The 17,858-nt window shown below is 47.2% G+C and overlaps 1 protein-coding gene across 1 annotated transcript; it reads left to right on the forward strand.

Moving 5' to 3' along the window:
• The first annotated feature begins 9,264 nt into the window (after nt 1-9,264).
• On the forward strand, nt 9,265-12,925 carry TMED9 (transmembrane p24 trafficking protein 9). Its single transcript, XM_075542044.1, has 5 exons — nt 9,265-9,476; nt 9,649-9,749; nt 10,352-10,477; nt 10,985-11,131; nt 12,078-12,925. Exons 1-5 carry the CDS (start codon nt 9,293-9,295, stop codon nt 12,225-12,227), a joined length of 708 nt encoding a protein of 235 aa, XP_075398159.1. The 5' UTR covers nt 9,265-9,292; the 3' UTR covers nt 12,228-12,925.
• The last annotated feature ends 4,933 nt before the right edge of the window (nt 12,926-17,858 follow it).

The following is a 17,858-nucleotide window of genomic DNA, read 5'->3' on the forward strand; positions in this document are numbered from 1 at the left end:
GGGATGGTTACCTTTTAGCCAACCATACCCCAAGAAAAACAGAGGCTGGTGTCTCAAATCACACACTCTCCTTAGGGAGAGTCTAAAGATGGCCCCCAAGGAAAAGAGTATGACTTGGTTCTTGCCTGTATTAAAGCCAGGTCTTAATCCCACCCTAATCCTGTCCAGTAGTATAGTAGAGAACACCCTCCAAAATGGGATTATAACCACAAGTATCGAGTCCAGAATTATAGTCCATACAGAGTTGTAGATGAAAGGGCCACACTGACTCCATCTCAGTACTTTCCTTGTTTTTTCCTTGAATGGCTGTACATGTCCACGGGTTTCAGTCACAGTGGTAACTTGACTGCAGTGGCCAGTGCAGCACACCATTACGTCCAGTTTGCCACTTCCCGCTTTTTAAATTTTTTAAACCATCTTATTGGGGGCTCGTACGACTCTTATCACAATCCATCCATCCATCCATCCATCCATCCATTGTGTCAAGCACATTTGTACATTTGTTGCCATCATCATTCTCAAAACATTTTCTTTCTACTTGAGCCCTTGGTATCAGCTCCTCATTTTTGTACAAACCCTTGATAATTTATGGATTATTATTTTTTCATGTCTTACACTGCCTGACGTCTCCCTTCACCCATTTTTCTGTTGTCCATTCCCCAGGGAGGGGGTTATATGTTGATCATTGTGGTCCGTTTCCCCTTCCTCACCCCACCTTCCCCTTATCCTCCTGGTATCGCTACTCTCATTATTGGCCTGGAGGGGTTTATCTGTGCTGGAGTCCCTGTGTTTCCAGTTCCCAGCTTTTTAAGAATGTCAGAACTGAAACAAGCTCTCTTCTCTCTCAAGGGGGAAAAAAAGTCAGAGAAAGACTTCTTTCGGTTCAACTTTTCTGTGGTTGATTTTTGCCTATCTGATGATGACTTGGACATCTGGTCAGTATGTGACACATACTTTGCAGACTACGTGCCTTCAGATGATTTACCAGGAACTTACACACTCACTTCAAGTATTGGGCACAAGATGAGAGACCGATTATTTAGGTTCACACAAGTGTTCCTCTTATCTCATCAAGGACTCTTTCAGCACTGGATCGTATTTTGAAAGCATCTCAACCATCTCAAGGAAGGTCCCTCTATTTATTTTTTAACAGTTCTATTGGCACTTCATCCATAGATTATATTATTCAACAGTTCAATCATATCAAGAAGTCGTACAATCTTTACCACAATCAAATTTAGAACATTTTCTTTCACTTGCACTCATTGTTATTCATGCTTTCCCCCCTATTTTGGCAAAAATACACACAACAAAACATTCTCCAATTCAACAATGTCTACATGTATAATTCAGTGCCATTGCCTGGAAGATCACATTATTCAGTTGAAGGTTCATCTTCCTTGGGGCCGCTGAATGCCAGACTTTGCTTGGCAAGAAACACTGTGACGTCAGCAGTCTGTGTAAGATGTCCCTCCACTTTTCTTTCTCCATTTCCGTTCAAGCCTTTGCACAGGTGTCAGTGGTTTCAGTCAGCCTCAGTCCTGCTGCCCAGATGTCTCATGAGTACGTTCTTTGGGGCTCAGTTTCCACCACAATCTGGATGTTGCATCTATAGCACTAAAATCAGCAGCAGTAAAAGAGCATAAACTCTCACTGATGAGTGAGTAAACCATCCAGTGACTGCAGTTTTCTCACCAGTTGGCATCGTCTTGTGAAATCAATCTTCGGAAAGCTGGCAAGCATCTCCCTTTGCTTTTATTATTTTTTAAACTTACTCACTTTGTTTTTGTATTTTGATTTGTTACAACACTAAAAGACCCATCTTTGTTCCCAAAGAAGCACTTCCTCTCTTGATGATTTCGATCAAAAAATGATCTGGAACTGGGGTATCCCACAAGGAAACATCCCAGAGATTTGTAAATCATGCTCCTTAACGTAGCTCATCTCACTGGCAAGCGTCATGACAACATGCTCTTTCTGCTTTGATTTCTGCCATTTCCACCCTTTGCTCTTCTGCAGAATGCACATCAAAACAATGAGCGTAATTAATTGGAGACTGTTGAGCAGTGTCTTTTAAAAAACGTATGGAGAACATTTGTTAAGTGTTAAAGAGGACAAAGACAAGACAGAAACATAACATCTGGATGATGGGGTTCTTCAGCACGAGGTCAAGCTGGCAGCGGAGCGTTTACAGAGAGCTGGTGGCTTGAAGAGTACATAAGAGGGCAAAGGAAACCATCACAAGAGCCTGACTGGCTGTAGATACAAACAGCACAGTGGTAGGAAGGGGCTGTAGAAGCAGGAATGGGACCGTGCTTGGGACATTCCATGATGCAAGACAGAAGAACTTCCAAGATTAGCCCAGGAGGCTCCAACCAAGGTCACACATGTGACTCATGACCATGTGTGAGATCCAGCCTCACATCTGGCTGGATCCTAAGGGACGATTGTGTAATGAAGGGGATAAATTAAGAGACCAACAAAAGTTTTGGAGTGCTCATCTCAGCCATGGCTTCAGGAACCAGAGCCAAGCGGAGCGAGATTATATTCTCACATCAATTTATAAGCCCCTCTAATTACTATGTGTAACCACATAGTAACAAAGTAGGCTGCACCCTAACCCTAAAGCTCCCTGAGTTCATTGGACGAGTAACCCAACACCAGTGCTGGGGACAGGTAAATGGGAGTGACTGTCCCCCAAGCAGGTAGAGCAATTGCAACAAGTCTCTCCAATAGTTAGAGCTGCCTGCCAGAAAGCAATCAGCCATATGCTTGTAAGGGGTAACTTTAAGGTCGCACCATTATGGAATGATATTGTGGGGATTATTTTTAATTATGAGAATGTGATTAAGACACATCTCTAACTCACAAGTGCAAAGGCTTCCCTCCACCCAGAATCCGGGCCTCCCAGGCTTCTTAAAATATGAGAATAAAGAATTCATCTGCATTCACTCTCTTCCCAGTCCTCTGTTCCCCACAGCCATGCAATCCTAGCACCCCTAAACTCCACCGAGGACACATCCAGGCGATTTCCTAAGGGTTAGATTGACCCTCCCAGGACTGGCTAGGGGAATGGTAGTATTCTACTTGCTAATCACTCTGGCTGAGGGCAAGTCTTTTCACATTGCCTATTGGTCAGAAGGAATTCCATGGAGGTTTAATCTACATTCCATGAGGTTTAATCCACAGCTTTCTGCAACATCAGTGCCCAGAATTCAAACTCTAATACATTCTTTTCTACTGATCATGGAATGGAGTAAAAATCATTTCATCACAGTCAGGTGGGAGCATATTTTCAACACAAGAGCTAGTCAAGGCCTTTCTTAGATGGCCATTTGTTTTTAAGACAAAGATTAGTGTCTTTTAATTAACTCTAGCCATCACATGCTTTTTGATATTTGTGGTTTTTTTTTAACATATTGAAGCATGAGTCCAGCAAATATTTGGAGCAATTTCATTCTTGCCTCTTTTGCTTTTCTTTGCTGGCATCCAGTTGATCTTGTTGGTTTGTGTACTCAGTAATGGTGACATGGAGCATTCCTACACAATTTGGGGAAATATTCTTACAATTTAATAAAAAATAAAAGGTAACTCTATTAGATATGTTAGTTTCAGCATATGTAAGTTTTAATGCCACTTTTCAAAATCACAATTCAGTTAAATCTGAAAATTTATTTAAACTCAGATATATATTTGGAAGACAGTGATGTTTTAAAAGAAGAATGTAAAAATTTATAAAAATCAAATTCAAAATTTAGCATATATTTTAAAACATATCAGCAAATGTATTTCATATACTACATGCTCTAAACCAGTGATTCTCATCCTTCCTAATAGAGTTACTCATGTTGTGGTGACCCCCAGCCATAAAATTATTTCGTTGCTACTTCATAACCATAATTTTGCTACTGTTATGAATCATCATCTGATATGCAAAATGTATTTTCACTGTTACAAATTGAACATAATTAAAGCATAGTGTTGAATCACAAAACAATATGTAATTGTATATTGTGAAATACTTATTTCTAATGACAAAGAAATGAAATGAAATTTTGTCTTGAAGCATGGTGTAGCATGGGTAACAGTCTTCATGCAGAGTACTTGTATGTGGGCATATCTGCATGTGGGTGGACCCACCTGGAGATGGATCCAGGAGCAGTGTCTCGGTTCCTAAGATGGTCTCAGGCGACCCCTGTGATAGGGTAGTTTGACCTCCAAAGGGGTCGCAACCCACAGGTTGAGAACAACTGTTCTAAACTATCAAACTTGCTAGCTGTCCGAGTTATATACTCAGTAATTGTTATACATGTAAGTTGATCAATTTGAATCATAGCTGATAAATAAAATTGTAAATTGCCTTAAAATGTAATTTTTTAGGTTATATGCCTACAGGCAATCAAATTCAAGCCTCTAGTTACAATATTGACTTCGTGTGTAACATGTTAAACAATACAGGCAGCACCAAAAGAAGATGGAAGGGATAAACAGAGTCACTGTACCAAAAAGAATTGGCCAACATTTGACCATTTTAAGAAGTACCATATCATCAAGAACAAATGTTACTGAAAGAAGAAGTTCAAGTTTCACCCAAGGCATTAGCTTAGAAGAAGGCTTCAGGAATTGATGGGTTACCAATTGAAATGCTTCAACAAACTGTAGAACTCTGAAAGCATTCACTCACATATGCCAAGAAGACAGTTACCTATCAAATTTATGGGAAACAGTCCACATCTATACTCATTCAAAAGAAACGTGACCCAACAAAATCTAGAAATTATCCGAAAATATTACTAGTATCACTTGCAAGTAAAATTTTGCTGAAGATAATTCCAAATCAGTCACAGTAGTCCATCGACAGGGAGCTGCCTGAAATCCAAGTCAGATTCAGAAGATGATGTGGAATGAGAGCTATTATTGCTGATGTCAGATGGATCTTGGATAAAAGCAGAGGATACCAGAAAGATGTGTACTTGTGTTCTATAGACTATGCAAAGGCATTTGACTGTAAGGATCAGAAGAAACTATAGATAGCCTTGCAAAGAATGGAGACTTCAAATGGCAGTGAGTTTTGTTTGGTGAACTGTGCTCATGGGGCAGCTGTATATAAACCAAGAGGGAGTCTTTCAAACAGAACAAGGAACACTGCATAGTTTAAAATCAGGAGAGGTGTGTGAGGTAGTTAGTGTATTGTGCCAACCTGGCCAATAAACACATGTGGGGTTAATTGAAGGGCGGAGGGATAAATGGCTTGGTGAGCTTCACCTTTGTAGTTCTTGGGGCTCTTGCTTTGTGATGGTCGGACCAGGGTGCAGCTGCATTAGCGTTTCCTGTTTCAGCTTGCAAGGCCCACTTCCTGCAAGACATCCCTGAGGAGAAGCTGCATGGACCTACCCCGATGCAGCCCTGGGAGCTGGAGCAGCCATGTGGAGACCCCTGCCAGCACTGAGATGCTTACATGTTCACTGATTCGACTTTCCTCCTGCAGTCAGCATCATAGTGTGTGTTTTGTGAGATGGAGGAGGACTTTGTGGATTGGTGTTGGACATACCGGTTGTTGGACTTGTGGGCTTGGGCAGCACTGGGTTGGGATGTTTTCTTGATGTGCACTTACCCTTTATATAAAACTCTCTTATACATGAGTCTCTGTGGATTTGTTTCTCTGAATGTACCCAGACTAACACAACTATGTCTCCATTCTCATTGATGGTCTCTGTGTGGGCATGGCCTTCTCCTAATATTCTAGGAACTCCACTATTTCCTCCTTGGAGGCAGGAGAGACTGTCTCTCTCTGCTCACTCCCTGCCAGACATCCCTGCGGAGAAGACACATGGAGAGAGGCTGATGGAGCCAGACCTCTGGAGCTGGAAAAGCCATGTAGAGACTCCTGCCAGCACTGAGATGTCTTACCACCACTGGATCCACAAGACTTTGCACCTACTGGTCTGTGATCTTCCTGCATTCAGTGTCATTGCATGTGTTTCGTGAGTTTGAAGAGGACTTCATAGATTGGTATCAGACATATAGGCTACCATCGGATTTATGGACTTGATCTGGACTGGGCTGGGAGGTTTTCTCAATATTCAATTGCTCTTGTATATAAAGCTCTTTCTTATAAACATGTGAGTGTTTATGAATTTGTTTCTCTAGTCTACCTGGACTAACACAGTAGGTATCATCGAATTATTTCAGGCCCATGGGAACCCTATGTATGAAAGAATACAACACTGCCCAGTTCTGTATCACCCTTACAATTGTTATGTTTTAGCCAATTGTTGCAGCCACTCCATCCTACCAAGCATGATGTCCCTTTCCAGGGACTGATTTCTCCTGACAGTATGTCCAAAATCCATCAGACAATGTCTCACTATCCTCTATTCTAAGGAGCATCTGGCTGTACTCCCTCCAAGACAGATTTGTTTGTTCTTCTGGCAGTCCACAGGACTTTGAATATTCTTCACCAACACCATAACTCAAATGAATCAATTCTTCCCTATTCATTTTGCCCAACTTTGATATGCATCTGAGGTGACTGGAAATAACACGGGTTTGGTCAGGCCCACCTTAGTCCTCAAACACCCTTGCTCTTTCACGCCCTCTAGGGGCCTGGTGCAACAGATTTACCCAGTGCACCACACGTGCACTAGAACTCTTGACTGCTGCTCCCATGAGCATTGATCGTGATCCTTGACAAAATCAATCTTTTTCTCTGTTTATTCTGATATTTGTCTATTGACGTATGAGACTTTGGTTTTCTTTACATTGAGTTGTAATTCACACCGAAGGCTTCATTAGCAAGTTTTGGGAGTCCTTGCTTTCCGCATCAAGGTGATGCCATGTGGACATTGAAGGTGGTTAATAAGTCTTCCTCCGGTTCTGATGCCGAGTTCTTCCTCCTGTAGACCAGAGTCTCGTATCACTGGTACAGCAGTCAGACTGACCAGGAAGTATGGCGTAGCATACAACCCTGATGCAGATTTTCCCTGATTTTAAACCATGCAGCAGTCCCTTATCTGTCCAACAGTAGCTCTTGATGCATGTACAGGCTCGGCATGAACATATTGACTAAACTAAAAACACTCACTATCATTGAGTCGATTCTGACTCATGGTGAGCCTGTAGGGCAGGCCAGAACTACCCAAGACTGTGACTTATTATGGGAGTAGAAAGCCTCATCTTTCCTCTAAGGAGTGGTGACTGCTTTCAAATTGCTGACCTTAATGGATTTTGAAGAGGAAAGAAATGCTGAAGAAGAAAGAAAGAATGAGAATAAGAAGAGGGAAAGTTGTCAAACAATTTTATGGTGAAAGGATTAGCTGATTCCCCCCCCCCCCCCAAATTCAATCAGGGGCTTCAGTTGCTTGAAAACAAAGACCAAAACGTTGATCATATTCCTAAGGCCATAAGTAGACTCAGGAAGTTGTGATATCTTACCACAATGTGTGTGTGTGTGTGTGTGTGTATATATATATATGGTACATTAAATGTTACCACAATAAATATGAAGAAAAATAGAAAAGGACTATATAAACAAGTCACCTAATTCCTAATAAAGGTTGGTTTTTTTTTTTAAGTACTATTAGGATTTTTTGGTAGAAAGATGAGGGCTTTCTTCTCCCATAGTTACAGTCTCAGAAACTCACAGGGGCAGTTCTACACTGTCCTATACACTGTCCTACAGGGTCACTATAGGACAACTCAATGGCAGTATTAGGGTATTAGAGTTTCAGTTTTATACATACATGGGCTTATTTCAAACGAAAGACATTTAAGAGTGTCTCTGTAGATAAATTCCCTCAGTAACACGCTTGTCTTCATTTTGGTCACTCAACACACTGCCACTGAGTTGATTCAGACTCCTGGAGACCTGAAAGGGCACAGCAGAACTACCATGGCGTGCTGGTGGGCTCAAACTGCTGACCCTGCGGTTAACAGTGCAAAGCACAGCCCACTATGCCTTCAGAGGGCCTCTGCTCCTTACACAACGTAAAAAAAAAAAAATTCCAATAAAAACGGTGCTGTCTGAGGGAATCTGTTGAGCCAGTTAAATTCCAGGTGGAAGCCAACTCAGAAGCTTATAACAACAGTGTTTATTTTTTTTAGGGGGGAAAGAGGGATTAATTCCCAATAGGTAATCTGGATGTAGTTTCTCAAAGGACACAGGACAATGCGTTAGAATTGACTCTATGGCAAAGGGGTTTTTGAGGGCATGTGTGAGCCAGCCACTGAGAATCTACTAGAACCAATGCAGACTAGTCATTGGCAGACAGAAGAGTGGATGAATGTGTGTGTGTGTGTGTGTGTGTGTGTGTGTGTGTGAGAGAGAGAGAGAGAGAGAGAGAGAGAGAGAGAGAGAGAGAGAGAGAGAGAGAGAGAGAGAGAGAGAGAGAGAGAAAGTTCTTAGAGGTGACTAAACCACAAACTTCCTGCCATGGGGTCACTGGCTCATGGTGATCTCCATAGGGGTCCTTTAGGGTGTAAGGAGGCCCTGGTGGGCCTGTGTGTTTGGCCCTGGGCTCGTAACTGCAAGGTGGGTAGGCCACTCCTGTTAATAGCTGTCTCAGAAGCCCTATATAGGATCACTGTAAGTGGGGTTTAGTTGTATTCCTTTGTCTTAGAAAACTTTACAGAAACAGATCGCCAGGCCTTTCTTCCTCACAGTCATGGGGTGGGTTCGGACCGCCAACTACGCAGACCATTTGGAAGGATACAGACAGCCCTGGTTAACAACTGTTATCACCGCTAGAGCGGGCGGAGGAATTGCAGAGGCCTTGGCTCTCTAAAACGTTTCAGAAATAAATTTCTATATTTTTGTGTGTCAGGATTTCAAAGTCCACTTAAAAACAAAATGCTTTTATTGGGGGCTCTTCCATCTCCTTCGACAATATATACATTCAGCCAGTGTGGCGAGCACCTTTGCACTTATGCCGCCAACATCATTTCAAGGCATTCTCTTTCCACGTGAGCCACAGATTTCAGGTTCAAATCCTGATCAAAATTCCCTTCGAAACCCCAAATAAATTGCCTTCGTGTTATTATCTGGAGTAAGCTGAGGATCCCACCACCAGTCACCTGGCCACGTGGAAGATGAGCAGGAAGAATCTTGCACCTCTGGCGTCCCAACTCGGGGAAGACCCGGAAACCGCTGTCCAATCAGGGACTGCCGCGCCGAGGCCGCGGGGCATCCTGGGACGTGTAGTCTTCCAGGCCGAACTCGCGGCCCCAGCAGGCCCCGCGACGGCGCAGGGCTACGTGGCGTGGCCGACTGCGGCTGCTCGGCAGGTGGGGCAAGATGGCTGCGGAGCAGGGCGCGCGGGTCGTGGGGCCCGGGCCCGGAGCCGGACCGCGCCAGGTAGTGCGGGCCCTCGCGCTGCTGCTGTGTCTTGCGGCCCGCGGCAGCGCGCTCTACTTCCACATCGGGGAGACTGAGAAGAAGTGCTTTATCGAGGAAATTCCGGACGAGACCATGGTGATAGGTGCGGGGGGGCCGGGAAGGAGGGAGTTGGGGAGAAGATGGGGATCTTGGCGCGGAGGGTCTGGGAGAGTCGGTCTTGAGAGCTGGGAGGAGCCCGCCGGCAGTTTCCTGGCGGTCGCGAGCCCAGAGCCAGCTCGCGCTCCTCTCACCGCGCCCGCCCCGCTTCCCTCCAGGAAACTACCGGACGCAGCTGTATGACAAGCAGCGGGAGGAGTACCAGCCGGCCACCCCCGGGCTGGGCATGTTCGTGGAAGTCAAGGACCCAGAGGACAAGGTGAGCCGGCCCCTGACTCCGCGCGCCGCTGCTTCCCCACCTAGTTTCCGCACTTACCCAAACGGGAGGAAAGTGCTGGGTTTCGCTCCAGGCCACACTGCGGGCAAGTCCGTTGCCCCTCTGGCCCCTTTCCCTGCTCCGAGAAGTGTACATAAGCTTATGTTTGTGGGTGTGACGGGTCCAGGAACTGTCCTGATGGAAACCGACAGGCTTTTTGCCAGTTTGACAACTACGATGACCAGATCTAGGGATTTGATGGAGCCACCAATGAACAGCTTTAAAAACGTTGACACATAAAGTTATTAAAACAAAAATACCCAAACCCTTGTGCTGTTTGTTACCTTTTATTAAAGCAAAGCACTCTCGCCTACCAAAAGGGACTGAGATACTGATAACAAAATGGCTCACACCCACCAACCTGATAGCAGCACCTCCACCCAGCCCGAAGTTCTCAAACAAGCATTTGGCAGCTCCTCCGGAATAACTTGGGGCTTTTAGTGTGTTGAGGTGCCAAAGACTCTTCTTGTCCACTTTTATGGCACTTGGAGCCTTGAGCTGGTTCCAGCCTCATCTCTACTGTAACACCCCTTCCCTCCTTCCAGGTCATCTTGGCCCGGCAGTATGGCTCAGAGGGCAGGTTCACATTCACCTCCCACACTCCTGGCGAGCACCAGATCTGTCTTCACTCAAATTCCACCAAGTTCTCCCTGTTTGCTGGAGGGATGCTGGTAAGTGGGTCCACCTGGGATCACCAGCCTTCATTCTGTAACCTCGCTGTCAGGACGGGACGGCTGGAACTGGGAACGCATTGAGGAGGTGGAACTTTGAGTCTCCTAATGCTGGGTCACACGTTGGGCTGCTTGCCACAAGCAGTTTGAATCCACCATCCTGTCCTTGGGAGAAAGATGAGGCTTTGTGCCCTAGTACAGAGTCTCCGTGTCGGAAACCCACAAGGGACAGTTCTACGTGGCCTTAGAGGGTCGCGATGAACCAGAGTTGACTCGAAGGCAGTGCGTTTGGTTTGGACTGCAGAACCCTGGCTGGCTTACCAGTGGGCACTCAGGACACGTTTGCGGAACCCACTCTATAGCTCTCCGAGTGCCGATCCAACCAAGCTCTCTTCCTGCTGCCTGTGTGTCCAGAGCTGGTCACGGAGGAGCCCACAGCCAGCGCTGGGGGAAATAAAGTGGGTGGTTGGCTGTGCCTCGCACTCCGTCTCCCTCGTCTCTCCCCAGAGAGTTCACTTGGACATCCAGGTGGGTGAGCACGCCAATGACTATGCAGAGATTGCTGCCAAGGACAAGCTGAGCGAGCTGCAGCTCCGCGTGAGACAGCTTGTGGAACAAGTGGAGCAGATCCAGAAAGAGCAGAACTATCAGCGGGTGAGTGCTTGGGCCCGCAGCGGGGTCTTCCTCCCGGAGCTGCCCCTGGCTCAGCTGCACGATTGAGGGTAGCCCTTGCTTCCCCTACTACCTTTGCATCTGAGCTGCCACTGGCTCAGCTGCAGGATTGAGGGTAGCCCTTGCTTCCCCTACTACCTTTGCATCTGAGCTGCCCCTGGCTCAGCTGCACGATTGAGGGTAGCCCTTGCTTCCCCTACTACCTTTGCATCTGAGCTGCCCCTGGCTCAGCTGCACGATTGAGGGTAGTGCCCCCCCCCCTTGCATCTTCACCCCTTCGTGGCTGAGGACACGCCTCTAGTAGGTGTTTTGTTTCCTGAAACCATGTCGTAGAGGAGACTGATGTCAGCAGCTTGGGTGCTTTTTATGACTCCCAAGTGCTCCCAGGGGCAGGGATCTAAAACTCACTGGTGCCCAAGAGCCAGGCAAATGCTATGACTGAGCCTGTGACACGGAAACCTGTGTTCAGTGCCTTGCAGAAAATTTTCTGGTTTTTAAATCTGGCAGTGACTTGAAACTTTCAAGCTACGTGAGCCAAACAAAATGCACAGACAGGCCAGATGCCACCAGTGTGCCACCTGTGCCCAGTCTTCAAGGTGTTGTTTGGGAGACCCAAGCAGAGGGCTCCAAGCATGTCCACTCCTGAGGGCTCTAGGACAGCATGGTGGGGTGAGAACACAACGCCTTGACCTCTCCCCCAGGCCCCAGGCGGGACGAGGTGGACCTGGATCTCACACTTGAGGAACACAGCAATAGGCCCGAGGTGGCTCCTGACTACCCAGTTGCTGTACCTCTCTGCAGCCACGGGGCTAGAACCTGAGCTGAGCTGGCCGGCCCTGGACATCCTCTGGGGCCAGGAACCCATTAGCTCTGGCAGCCTTGTGTGGGCACAGCTCACGCAGGCTCCCTTCTGCTTGCTCTCCCACAGTGGCGAGAAGAGCGCTTCCGACTGACCAGTGAGAGCACCAACCAGCGGGTGCTGTGGTGGTCCATCCTGCAGACCCTCATCCTCGTGGCCATTGGCGTCTGGCAGATGAGGCACCTCAAGAGTTTCTTTGAAGCCAAGAAGCTCGTGTAATCACCGTAGGCCTTGCTAGCCTGACTTCTTCCCCGGCTGGGGGAGTGGACTGCTGGGTACGGATTTCTCTCCGGCAGGAGGACTCTCCCAATCTTGGGTGCTCTGGAGGAGAGAGGGGCTGCTGGTACCCCCGGCACAAACTGAGGGCAGCAGTCGGACTGACTGATACCTAGCAGGGGGTGGGGCTAAGGCCTGCCCCCTCCCCTGGGCTTTAGGCCCTCTGCAGTAATCACCAAGGAGCTGCATTGACACCTCAGAATCACAGTGTTACTGATCATTGATGTGGGCCTACTGCCTGGGGGGAGGGGGGTGAGCCAGTCTTCCTTGTCTTTGCTAATGGGGGCGGGGGGTGCGGGGCCAAGGTTTGGTGGCAGTGCCAGGGCTGTGATCCGCCACTGTGGGAACCTGGACTGTTGGCTCCTACACATTTGGCCCAGCCTGCAATCCATGGGGAGGTGAGGGGAGAGGGTGTTACTTAAGGGTAGAGGGGAAGGGGAGCATTGTAGAGAAGTGCTTTGACACCCCCCCCCCATCTTCTCCACATGGTTTGTTTTGGGGACTCTGGAGGAACTGGGGTTAGGTCAAATCAGCCTTGGTGCTGGCTGGGGGTGGTCCTGCAGGACCTTAGTTACTGATTTCCTTTTCAATAAGTCTAGGTTTGTTACATTGGTTTCCCAATAAAATCAATTGGCTTCGTCCGTGGCAGCGTTACTTTAGCTGGTGGGTGTGCTGACGGTGAGATGCTTCTTTAGGGAATGGTAGTGCTCCCAGTGCGCAAGGTGAATCGCCATTCAGGACCCCTAGTCTTCCCTTTCCTCCCTCCCGCTGTTAAGTGATGTGCTTGTCCAAAACTACCCAACAAGTGCACTGCGTGGGGCCTCCAACCCACACCGTTCCTCTGCACCAGCTCCCTGGTGAGGTGCCCCCCCCCACTCCCCCTTTTCCTGAGTCGACAGTCGTGGGTGCTGCGGGAAGGTGTACACGGAGCTTCTGACTGCTGCGTGTGTTGGGGGGAAAGCCTTTGAGCTGGTGAGGGGAGGACATTGATGTGTTTAACCAGTAGCAGGGGCTTTCACCAAGGCGCTAGGAGGAGGAGGATTGGGCCATCATCTTCAGGACTTCACTCACATTGCCGTCAAGTGGATGCCGACTCTCAGCGACCCCATACGTCAGGTAGAACTGTCCCTGTAAGTTTCTGAGACTGTTTCCAAGAGCAGAAAGTCCTGTCTGCTCTCGAGCTGCTGACCTCGTGGGGCAGCCTGGTGTGGAGCCACTGTGCCACCAGGGCGCCTTGCCCTTCGTTATCTAGTGCTGCTATAATTGTATGGCTTTAGAAACTAATTTTATTTTCTCACAGGAAGCGAGAAGTGAACTCATGGTGCTAGTTCTAGGGGAAGGCTTTGTCTCTTCACGCTCTGTGGGCCTGGTGGTACGTGGAGCTCTCGTGTGTCCCCTGGGTCTTTAGAGGATTTCAGTGCACTTACTCTAGTCCAAAGGATATGCTCGGTTCCAGGTCCTTGGTCTTGGTAGTAAGTCTCCCCTGTTTAATTTCCTCTCCTTTGTCTCTTACGATCAGAAAGGTGATGCCACCTTGACTGCAGATTGAAGCTGTGCCCTGAGTGAGGGCTTGCATCCTATCCTAATTGCCTCTACAGCCGGCAGACTGCTCAGCCCAGACCATCCCATGGGGGCTGAGTACATCCTTACATAACTGCCAAATCACCGGGAATCATGGTCCAGCCAAGCCAACGTGTTTCTTGGGGGACACGTCATTCCATGACAACAGTGATACTGGAGGCAGAGGCAAACCGCTGATGTGGAAATGGAAGAACATTCTGTTTCAGCTATGGGGGAGGGCTGGGTTAAAATTAGTAGAGCCCAGATTAACTCCTCGAGACACAGTTGAGTGTGGTTAATCTGGCTGCAACGAGCTAGTAGCTTCAGAAGTGTAACTTCAGGAGGAGGGAGGTCAGAAACCCCCAGCCACCTCTGGCAATTGGCTCTGCTGGGTTTGATAATTCGCCACGGTGGCCCCACAGACCAATTCTTTAGGGAAACAACAGGCTACAATTTAGGATCAGGGCTAACTTGGAACAATATTGATATACTGGGAACAATATAGGATAAGATCAGTTCATCAATCTCAGCCAGCCTACTCTCCTCTCCGCCACGTGAGCAGGCCATTGTCTCAGCCATGCTAGCTCCATCTCAGCCTTTGGGCAAGTAGTGCTGCTGACAAGTACCTGGTGGTATTTCATTCTGCCAGCAAGCTGCCTGCCTACAGATGCTCAGCTCTCACTTTGTGGACCCCAAAGCCCACTGCAGCCATCCTGCTGATCTGATTCTTGCTGTCAATGTCACACTGCTCCTATTTGTGCCACTCTTAACTTTCCTCATGTCATCTTGCGTTTCCTGGCTCTAGTGTTAAAATGCTTGGGTCTAGGAGGTACTCCGCAAGGGGACCCCAGGTCCCAAAGTGCTCCATTCTCGTTTCCTCTTAATGGTAGTGAAGTGTCCCCTGACCCCTCTCCAAAACCTCTGTGATTAACTTTTTTATAGGCCTACACTTCCTGTAAAGGCTGCAAATTGACTACCCAGTAGGTCACTACCCGGTAGGTCACCAGTTTAGTCCTTGACCAATCTCTGCAGGAGTTACATGCACTTTCTTTGCATACTAAACTGTCCAATCCTTTTGCAAGGCTGGCTTGGTAAATCCTTTTGGTAAAACTTTAAACCAAAGGCCAGGTGTAAAGAGAACCCCTCTGCACTGCACAGACTGTACAAGCCCCTGGGGTGGGGGTAGAAGTTACGGGATTCTTGACTGCATCAGCCCGGTTGGGAAAATGGAGTCTGAGTTTATGTTGCCACCCGGGACTTCCTGTTACAAACAAGGTGGCTTTTACAGAGGCGCTGGGTGGAGGCAAACTGCCCGCCTTTTGCTTAGTATGTGCAAACTGCTTGCACCACTTAGACACTCCTGCAAAGCTATGAGTTCCATATTAGGATGTGGTGGTTTGCTTATAGTTAGAGTCGATCCAGATTTTATATGTATGAACTGGGAGCGTTAGGGCAGGGATAGGTGGATTCGGCTCTTGGGAATGTGGGGCTAAGGAGTATGTACTGGGAATGGCTAATTCCCATACACTGGGATGTCCTTTCTAAAGCATGGGGGTTGAGGTTGTAGACAGACCTCCCTGTGCCTGAGTTACCTCATCCCTAAAGCGGGGAGCAGGAGTCATTGAGCCAGAAGGATGGGGCAGCAGTGGTTCAGAGGTAGGATTCTCACCTTCCTGGTGAGGGACCTAGGTTCGATTCCCAACCACTACCTCCAGGGTAACTACCACCCAAGTCACTGGAGGTCTGTGATGCTCTGAGGCTACATTGGTTTCAGCAGAGCTCCCAGACTAAGATGCACTAGGAAGGAAGAACTTGGCATCCAGTTACCAAGAAAGCAGGCTGCCACCTCCAATCCTGCTGTGCACACTGTCACCAGAGTTGGGACCCAACTCAGTGGCATCTCACAACAGATCATAAGGATTTAATGAGCTGATCAAACCTGCCATAGAACCAATTCAAACTCAGAGACCCTGTAAGACAGAGGAAGACTGCTCCCTAGGTTTTCAAGACTCCATCTTAACGGGAGAGTGAGACAGCCGTATCTTTTCCCACAGAGAGTGGGTTTGAACCACAATGTAACACCGTACCATCAAAACCCGAATCCACTCCCATTAAGCTGATTCCAATGTATAGTGACCCTATATAGGTTTCTGAGACCACATCTTGTGAGCGAGCAGACAGCTTTCTCTCTTCCTGAGAAGCAGCTGGTGAATTTGAACTAGTGTCCTTACGGTTAACAGCACATGTAACTCACAGTGCCACCAGGGCTCTTGAATGAGATAACAGTAGTCAGGAATTTAGAACGACTGGCATCTAGTCAGAACACAATACCCATCACCCTTGAGTGGATTCTGATTTATGGTGAGCCCGAGTATTAATAGATTGTAACTACTCCATTTCCTTGGCAGTAATCCTAATGGGAAGGACACTTGGAGATGTAGTGGGTTATGTAGTTAGTGGCTACTAACTGCAGGGTCAGCTGTTTGAACCCACCAGCCGTTCCCTGGGAGGAAGATAAGGCTGTCTGCTTCCATAAGAATATCTAATTTCTGGAATCCAAAGGGGCAGTACTACTGTGTCACACAGCGTCACTCCCAGTAGAAATCAGCTTGATGGCAGTGAGGTTGGTCTGTATGGAAGGAAATCAGTAAGCGTTTTCTTCCATGGAGCTCGATAGATTCAAACTGTCAGCCTTTAGTAATTTGTACACAAACAGCTTGTACAACCCAGTTACTACCAAGATAGAGGGAGAGAGATGAGTTCTTTACTATGACACATCAACTTTGTCTCAAAAAACAGAGGAGATGGAGTCTAACATCTCTGTCATTTTTTTCCCAGGTGGTCTGGAGGGGTGTAAGTTCTCCCAGTGACAGAAATCATTCCCTTTTTGAGTTCTCATTTTAATTCTACCAAAGGGAATGTATACCTGGTGCTGTAGCAAGTATATTTAAGTAAGTTTGCATTCTCCTGAAATCTTCATAGCAACCACATGGAATGTTGCTGGGCACAGTCCAGTCAGTTCTGACTCAGCAGTCCTGTGCACAACAGAGTGAAACACTGCCTTGGCCTGTGCCACCCTCACCATGTTCTTCTGTTTGAGCCCATTGGTGCAGCCACTGTGCCAATCCATCTTGTTGTAGGCCTTCCCCTTTTAAACTGCCACTTTGCTTTTCCAAACATGTTATTCTCCAGGGCTTAGTCTCGCTCATGGAAATATGTCCAAAATACATGAACATGACGTCTTGCCATCTTTGTCTCTAAGGAGATTCTGGCTGTACTATTTCCAAGACAGATGCATTTGTTCTTCTTGGGTTCCATAGTACTTTTAATATTCTTTAACACCATAGTACAAATGTATCCATTTTTCTTCAGTTTTCCTTATTCAGTGTTCAACTGTCTCACGCATATAGGGCAACTGAAATTACCATGCTTGGGTCAGGCACACCTTAGTCCTCAAAGTAATATCTTTGCTTTTCAACATCTAAAAGGTCCTGTGCAGCAGATTTACCCAATGCATCTGTCATTTGATCTCTTGACTGCTGCTTCCATGAGCATTGATGGTGGATCCAAGCAAGATGAAATCCTTAACGCCAACCTTTTCTCCATCATGATGTTACCTCTCTTTATAGTGACTTGTAGCCCACACAGAAGGCGGCAATCCTTGATCTTCATCAAGTGTTTGCAGTCCTAACACTGTCGGCAAGCAAGGTCCTGTCGTCTGCATATCACAGGTTGTTAATAAGCCTTTCTCCAGCCCTGATGCTACATTCTTCATATGCAGCTTCTCTGATTTGCTCTGCATACAGATGGAATAAGTATGGTGACAGGGTACGCTCTTGACTCCTCTCCTGAGGTTAAGCTGCGCAACAGGGTTACACAACTGCCTCTTGGTGGACCTACAGGTTCTGCATGAGCACAATAAAGTTCTGAAATTCCGGTTCTTCTCAAGGCTCTCCATAGTTTGTTATGATCCACACAGTGGAATGCCACACAGAATAGGATATTTCTATAGAT

This window comes from Tenrec ecaudatus, chromosome 2, assembly GCF_050624435.1.
Source record: "Tenrec ecaudatus isolate mTenEca1 chromosome 2, mTenEca1.hap1, whole genome shotgun sequence".
NCBI classification, from domain to species: Eukaryota; Metazoa; Chordata; class Mammalia; order Afrosoricida; family Tenrecidae; genus Tenrec; species Tenrec ecaudatus.

Excerpts from the sequence above, each read along its gene's own strand:
- TMED9 (XM_075542044.1), top strand. The coding sequence starts at position 9,293 with ATGGCTGCGGAGCAGGGCGCGCGGGTCGTGGGGCCCGGGCCCGGAGCC. Across the intron at positions 9,477-9,648 it reads GGACGAGACCATGGTGATAG|GAAACTACCGGACGCAGCTG; the intron begins GTGCGGGGGGGC and ends GCTTCCCTCCAG. Across the intron at positions 9,750-10,351 it reads TCAAGGACCCAGAGGACAAG|GTCATCTTGGCCCGGCAGTA; the intron begins GTGAGCCGGCCC and ends CCCTCCTTCCAG.